Source organism: Ipomoea nil, unplaced genomic scaffold (genome assembly GCF_001879475.1).
Source record: "Ipomoea nil cultivar Tokyo-kokei standard unplaced genomic scaffold, Asagao_1.1 scaffold3030, whole genome shotgun sequence".
NCBI classification, from domain to species: domain Eukaryota; kingdom Viridiplantae; phylum Streptophyta; class Magnoliopsida; order Solanales; family Convolvulaceae; genus Ipomoea; species Ipomoea nil.
In genome coordinates, this window is record NW_017619458.1 from 1954426 (window position 1) to 1962704 (window position 8279).

General features: G+C 36.6%; 1 protein-coding gene across 3 annotated transcripts; it reads right to left on the bottom strand.

Annotated features, from left to right (window-relative positions):
- Positions 1-686: 686 nt before the first annotated feature.
- Positions 687-7489, bottom strand: LOC109163645 (myb-like protein P). 3 transcript variants are annotated; one of them, XM_019312397.1, is made up of 3 exons: positions 7235-7489; positions 2067-4789; positions 687-1086 (listed from the first exon to the last, which is right to left on the bottom strand). In XM_019312397.1, exons 2-3 carry the CDS (start codon positions 3203-3205, stop codon positions 1029-1031), a joined length of 1197 nt encoding a protein of 398 aa, XP_019167942.1. In that variant the 5' UTR covers positions 3206-4789; positions 7235-7489; the 3' UTR covers positions 687-1028. The 3 variants fall into 3 exon arrangements, with proteins under 3 accessions (XP_019167942.1, XP_019167941.1, XP_019167940.1); XM_019312396.1 differs by lacking the exon at positions 7235-7489 and adding an exon at positions 4887-5870 and having other exon boundaries at positions 2067-4775; XM_019312395.1 differs by lacking the exon at positions 7235-7489 and adding an exon at positions 4887-5870.
- Between the last annotated feature and the right edge of the window lie 790 nt (positions 7490-8279).

Here is an 8279-nt window from a genome sequence, read left to right on the forward strand (position 1 = left end):
TACGAATGGGAAAGTAGAAATCAATATATTTTATTGAGAAGAGAGATTTTTTAGAACCAAGTGGCTTGTAGTCCACTGGTATTGGGTTGCTCCCCTACGTGGGAGGTGTAAGGTTTGAACCCCAGTTGAGGCAATAGTGTGTATATGTAGGGTATCCCCTTATTTTATAATAATAAGAATAATAATAATAATAAAAAGAGAGATTTTTTAGAAATTGGGCGGGAAGTTAAAATTTCAGGATTTTGTTATTATTATATATAGTATAGATAAATGTGCAAAGGGGATTGTATTACATTATTTTATAATTTCAGAATAGAATTTTTACCCAGAATTATTGTACGAAGAAGTTAAAATTTCAGAATTTTGTTATTATATATAGTATAGATTAGATGTGCAAAGGGAATTGTATTACATTATTTTATAATTTTAGAATAGAATTTTTAACCCAGAATTATTGTACGAATGGGAAAGTAGAAATCAATATATTTTATTGGGAAGAGAGATTTTTTAAGAATTGGGCGGAAAGTTAAAATTTCAGGATTTCGTTGTTATATATAGACTATAGTATAGATTTATCAATAAAATTGCTAAATTAAATATTTACCAAAGTCACATATTATAAGATTTTTTTTCCGATATTCTTTATGGAATTAAATTATAAATCCATCTAAATTACATAGCTCGAGTCACTATTAAATATTATGATCTCGGTATTGAAGTAGCATAGTCTAAAGAGAGTACAAGATTTTCCCAAATGCCACAATAATACAATGGTGCAAAATGACCAAAGTACTGAAATATCAACTTTCAAGAGAATAATTGAATAAAAATCTGGGATCCTCCAGACGAAGGAAGATTGCATACTAATAATCTCTTCCTTGTGGGTATTATTATCCTCTACCAAAGGCCTGTCACATTCTAGCAATCCCTTATTAAAGCAGTAAATTGAAAAACTGAGAAACTAAAAGTATAGGGGCATCAAGCACCCCAAGCAAAATTTTGAGCTTGAGAAAGGAAAGCATGATAGATCAGTCTTCTCTGGCTATCCACTCCACATCCTTTCCTTCAATCTCATCAATACCCATACTGCATAAAATTTTCCAAAAGAGAGAAAAATTAGTTTAGAACATTGATTACAAAGCACAAACATGGATGAAAATAAATGCAGAACATTTCTTGAACCCTTTTGCTATAGATAAACATTAACAATCATAATTAGATGCGACGATTTGGATGGCCGTTTGGCTTTTAGCCAATTCAGTGGACCACTTTTACGCTACAGGCCAAAGGTTGAATTTTAATGCTCTCATAAAACGGGATAAAAATAGATTAAAAACAGGCCAAAATAAGTAGTTTTCACTAACCTAGTACAACTTATAATTAATTTGAACAAATTGAGAAACTAGCAAATTTTATCTTCTTGACATTCTGACCAACCCACAAACTGCCAATTTGCTGCTTATAACCATAACCAAAATACTATAATCAACATCAGATGGAGGCTATTAAGGAGTACCTTAGCAGGTTTTCAGCTAGATTGAGATCCCAGTTCAGTGTGTGTAATTACTAATTAGTATAACCACATCACTAATTATAACCCTTGCACCACCCCTCAGTGGGATGTGGGGTGGTGGTTGAGGTGGGCCATGCCCCCTTTCAATAGTTATATTGGATGGGTCTCTGCCACACCAAAGGACCAACACCAGCAAGACCCAGATTCTTTATTTATAATGTTCACAAAAGACGATGTTGATGGGACTCCTGCAGGCTAACCCCTTGTTGCATCGTTTTCAGCCAGGAAACTAAGAACTCACCAAAATAAATGTTAAAAATCTATTTCCATTTGTTTAATCTTCAAGTGCTAATGATTTAACAAATAAAGAATTGCAATGCTGAGGAAAGAAAATTTAATAGTCTGACAGGAAAAAAAATATTATAACACAGTAGACATTAAAATAAATCCACCTAGTGAAAGAAAGCCTGGGATCGGAACAAAAAACATCTCTATTTTTTAAAATCCTTTTCATTAAAGTGAAACAAACAAAAAAGAAGGGAGAAATGCTTACCATGGCAAGGCAGGATTTTGGAAGTAATCTTCAGAGTAGTGATCATTCAAGCGTTGCTGCAAACAGCTTTCATTTGCATTCAGCCAGGCTGGGAATTCCATGACTTCATCAAATGGATAGCACCCATAATCTTCAACATTTTTTATTTTCTCTTCGCCAGGGTCAACTTCCGTGGTTTTCAGGAACTTGAACCACCAAGCTGAAGTGGCCAAATTCAAGGTGTCATTCAACTCCATTTGGTGCTGCTCCCCTATTGACCTGATCTCTGCCATTTCCTTGTCATCGAGAGTGGGATGCAACCCGGAATTTACCATCTCAGCTTCCTCCATTGGATGCACTTCTTGCGAAGCAGATATACGTGGGCAAGAACTTGAAGATGAAGATGATGACGATGAAGAAGAAGAAGAAGAATAAATTGATGGATTGCTACTGCAAAAATAAGGCGTAGCATCCAAATTGTTGAAATCTTGGAAATTGAGATTCAAGCCTAACGGTTGGCTTGGGAGTGGGAAATTGAGGTTCTCTTGGATAAGTGATGGAGTAACAGATAAGTTCTGATAAGAATACTGATGCAGGGGATGAGAGGAGAAGGGTGAGTGGGAGTAGTTGTCCATGCAACTTGGAAAATCCTTGGCCGTGGCATTGGAATCATTATTACTTGAATTCCCCCCAGAATTGAGCTTCGGTTCTTGTTCTAATGATGATTGTGGTGAGGGCTGCAATGGCTGATTCTCTGTTTGTGATTGCTGTTGTTGTTGCTGCTGCTGCTGTTGCTTCATAGCTGCTCTATGAAACTTCAGAGCAGTCACAATTTCTCGCCGAGCCTCAGCCATGTTTAGAAGCCTCTCCTGATAAGGTCTGCTAGTATGAAGTCTTTTCCGGGCTTGTTTTTTACGTTGGGGTGGTTGGCATGGCGATGGCTGTGGCGATGGCTGCAACACTTGCGCCTGACTAGTAAAACCATCTCCAGCCAAATCACGGTCTGTAGAATTCGAGGGTTCTTTAGCTCTCGAAGAAGTCAGCTGTTTCACAAGGCTCCTAATATAGGCACCAGAAAGCGGGGGCTCTTCTGTTAGTTTGTCAAGCTTTTCAATTTCCAAACTTGCTTTATTTCCTTGCTTTGAACATCTTCCCCTCATCTTTTTTCCTCTCTTTTTGATGAAAATTTGGTTTATTTTAGGTGGAAATGAAAGTGGAAACCTGTAATTCACTTTCTGAGAGCCAAAGTACAATATGCAGATAGAGGCAGAGGTTGGGAAGGACCTGTGGCTATTATAAATAGGCTGGCATAAGTCTAGGGTTTTCAGTTCTTTGGAGTTTTCCCCAATTTAGAAAAATCACTAGGTTGTTCATTTTTTAGCCTTAAATGGGCATTTAAGAAGAAGTGCCGTAGCTGTTTTAGCCTTCTCTTGCAATCCAATTTGCAATTTTTGTTTCTTCCCTTTCTTTAGTCGAGGTCAATTGGTCAAATATATTACGCCAACATCGATTAAAACTACCAGGTCGACTCAACTCAATTAAGTCTTAATGTTAATCTAAACAAATACGAATGTTATTTCTCCGTTTTGGCTCATTTTTAAACCCCGATTTAGTTGTACCATGGTACTACCACTTCTTACATAAATGCATATCGTCAACCGGGATAAACCTCAACCATTTACCCAAGTTAAGGAGCAAGAAGACCTTAATGCTCAAGTTCACAACACTTTTCAAAGCATAAGTTCATTACCCTCTATGTTATGCAATTCTGCAAAATTATTTGATCTCGTCTTCCTTGAGAGACTGGTAAAAGTGAGATCAATTACACATCATCTATGCAAAACGTGACAAATTCCTAAATCCCCAAAGTTTCATGGGAAGAACCTGCAAACCTGCAGAATTGTTATTTTTTTTTTCTGGTCTAATTCACAACTTACACCCTTTACGAGTTTAAGGAGTCCTAATGTTACATGTGCCTTGCAGATTTAGCCATGACAGTTTGAATTGTTCAATATATTATACAAAAATAAATACTTAAGAAGGATCCCAATCCTTCAGAACAGCAATCTCCATCATCTACTAATTACAGAGTAATTACTAAGACGCCACTCTAAGCATAAGACTTTTTTAATAGTTTATCCAAGATTTTTTTTTCAAAGACTATGGTTTGTAATATAGGACCAGCCTCTAAAGATGTCAGAGGTAGGCTACAGAAACTGACAGTGGAATCTACATTAGTGTTACAGCCTACTTTCTATATAAACAAATTGTGAAAATAAAATGGCTAAGCGTACAAACTCGTAACAACAAGGTCACGGGTTCGAATCTCAGCCTTCTTGGTTTGAGTCGGTCAGCAATGGGCAACCTAAGCTGGTTAACCTCCTTGTGGTCCTTTGCCAACTAGGGTCACAAGGCGGGGTTTACCCAGTACAGACCTTCGGATAGTGACTGCGGGATTCCCTCATCACCCAAAAAAAGAAAATTGTGAAAATAAAATTAACTTCCATGCTTTTCAAATGATTGAAGATTATTAGTGTCTTTTTTTCGGAGCAGAGAACTTGGACATTTTGTAAAACCATTGCACATTTGCACAGCCTGTAAAAGACAGAAATGCTCCATACCTTCCTTTCTATAGTGTCACTTTTCCTTCCTTTATTGCTGTTGTCTTCCCAAATGGAGGCGGTTTAATTCCCAACACTAGTTGGCCCGCAAACGGCATGGCTCCTGAACCTTTTACAAGAATCCTGTACAAGCAAATGAAATCTGATTGTTATGGTTTTAACTTTTTAACATCAAGACAACAGTGAAATGCAAAAGTTGCGGTATTCACGAACGGCCTACCCTAAAAGTTGAGGGATGAAAGAAAGAACTGAATCCCGCCCATTTCAGATGTGTTTGTGGTGGAGACAAACTAGTGAAACTACATAACGCCTTCCTCTCCTCAAGAACTCAAAGCACGGCAAAGTGTTATGTTTCTTCTCTGGATATAAGCTTAATATTTTAATTAGAAGAAAGTTGAAACTGGAAAAGTGTGGATCAGCTTCAGTAGAGCACAAATATTTAATAGTATTTCAACTTACTACCTACCTGACAGTAATTGCTTGTCCAGAATTACAAACACTTTTTTTTTTTTACAAATCGACGCATAGCAATGTTGTGTACATGGGGAACAAACAAAGTAATTTGTCCCAGAACCAAGTATTGAAAATGTGTAAACAATTGATATGCCTATCTGGAGTAGTGAAGATAGAAACATCCAGACACACACGTATGCAATTCAATAATGTATTTCGAATGTAACATGTTACATCAAATATTATTAATCAGGTGTGATTATGCAAGTTCGTATTTAGGTCAGTCAATTCAATTTAAGTATACTTCATCAAGATATTCAATAAAACATTTATCAATAATAATGATGAAGTTGGAAGGAACAAAAAGGAAAAATTGCTGTTTTCTGCTCTAAATAAGGTAAGGAAAACAATGAAGGCCATTGCTATCTAGACCATATCTAACATGGAAATGTAAAATGAAGAGGGAGCACAGCCAAAAAGCTATTAATAATCCAACCGTTGACATAAGGTGCATAGGTAAAAGATGTCAGGCAACTAATTTTAGCCAATTGCATTAACTATATGATGGATATTTAGTGAAAGAAAATAGTGTCCCCCTTCTTGCAAAATGTAAAATCAGCAACGATTTTGTTCGTTCCCATATGTAAATCCCTTGTGGTGAAATCAAGAAAAAGGATTCATTATCTATAAACAAAAATGAAGTTACAAACCAAGAGTAATCATAATCCAAATCTCTTATATTTGCTAGTCTAACCCATTGGTCCGAACCCAGAACCCAAACAACGTGTGAACACAAAGTGGACCAAATAGGCTATAATACCATGTTATGGTCTGAACCCAAACAACGGGTGAACACAAAGTGGACCAAATAGGCTATAATACCATGTTATGGTCTGAACCCAAACAACGGGTGAACATAAAGTGGACCGAATAGGCTATAATACCATGTTATAATCTATAAGATTGGGCCAAAGTCACTCAACTAGGCTATAATGCACATGAGCCAAACTGCACTAAAAGACTGAATCTAATCAATTAACTAGTCTACATGGCCTTATAAACCCATATATTCTCTCTTATATTTTCAATGTGGGACTCTTAACAAAATCCAACCATCCGGAAATGCACAAATAGAAGTATTGATTACCATCCTAATCAGACATGGGAGTCTCATACAAAAACTTGTAAAATACAAATCATGTTTCTTTCTATACTCATAATTTGCTAGTAAGGGTTGATAACAATCCTATCCAATGCAATCATAAATGTTTTTGTGGTAGAGCTCTGCCTTGTGGTATAGATCACAGAGCACTTAACTACAAACAAATGAAGATGTTGTACCCATTTCATAAAGCTTATTTAATCCAATTATTGAGAATGTAAACTAAATCATCTACAGAACTGCTCTAATTTTGGAATAAGCAACGATTATGAATTATGTTCAATCATTATCAGGTACACCATCCCATAGACCTTGTAATAAGGCTACATAAGTTAGAAACTTTGTCACTCTAAATAGGAAATCACAGCTTCAATCTTTATTTTTCTCTCATAACCAAAAAAATTAATTAGATACACAATGATGCAGCTAATCTAGAAGTTGATGTGATAATTGATTATTCAAAATCTATAATCATAACCCATATATTACTCATAATAATAAGATTTGTGATCTGGAACCATTAATGATCCAAAATCTAACTTTTGAGCAAAAGGTACTCCAGATTTCAAGATTAATTCTGCAAGCTCCATATCAATGGGAGCTTGTGAGTGAAGGGCATGGCCCCCTTTTCAATTTCCAAACATAAAACCCATAAAAGTAGCAATTTTAGCTTTCCCTTTGAGTTTTCTCCTCCAATTATCAATTAGCTCAGCCCCAAAAAAGACAATAATGGTCACAAAATGTTTTTTTTATTAAAAACAAAGCAGGGGTGCCTGTGATGACAATTAAAGTCACCAAAACTTGCAGGAGTGAAGGATAAGAATGTGAATGCAAACACAGAGATAAACATGTAGAATAAAAAATAAAAAATAAAAAAAAAGGAATTGTTTAATGCCCAGAAAGAGATAAGAGAAATAATAGTAAAATAATGGAGGGGGGAAAGAGAAAATCACCAGTTTTGGATAACATGAAAAGGAAGAGAGGGTTGAGGAAACCTGTTTCCACCAATCCGCTTCTCTTGCGCACAGAGACTTGCATGCTTGCCGCAGAAATGCAAAAATCACTGCAACTTGCAATACCCTTCAATGACGAATAGCTTTCTTCCACCCAATTCCCTCCTCCTTTTTTCTCTCTCTTCCCTTCTTCTCTTTGGATTCCTTTCCCACCAAGATATCAATGAAATTTTTTCTTTACCTTCATCCACTCCAATGTTTTTTGTGAAAACTTATTGGAATTTACCAAAAGCTAGCCGTAATTGAGTTGAAAAAAATAATAAATTAAAAAATTAAAAAAGCTTTTTTCCTCCAAGAAAGTATAGTGTATACTCTATTTGCTCCATACGACCCTTGACGTTGGAATGAATCCCTATCATTCGATTATACCTTTGAAGTTATACTTCTCTTTCATTCAACCACACCTTCTAGGAATTAATTACTGAAATAGTTTATTAACTATAATGAAATTACCAATTTTGTAATTTAATCTTTGATTTTTTTTTTAACTAATTAAGTTCTTCAACTTTAAAAATCTTAACCAATTTGATCCTCCATTTGTTTTGTCGTTAGACATACGTTAACTCGGGTCCATCAACCAAGCCGAATAGTCCACCAACCCTGTTGGCCGACCTCTGTCTGAGCGAAGGGTCTCGACCCACTCGCCTACAAATGGTCCATCTACCTTGTTGGCCGACCTCTGCCTGCGCAAATGGTCTCGGCCACCTTGGGTTCAAGTCGAGAGACTTCGACCAATAACAACTAGTACCCTAGAAGTGATATGAGATCCGACCTCGCCTATCACCGAACGGAAGAGATTTTGGATCCAAAGTCGAATGGCTTCGACCTAAAACCGCTAACGCCCTAGGGGCGATACGAGGTCCGACCTTGCCTATCGCCGAATGGAAGAGCATTTGGGTCCAAAGTTAGATGACTTCGACCTGAAACCGTTATACCCTACGGGTGGTACGAGATCCGGCCTCACCTATCACCGAACGGACGAACT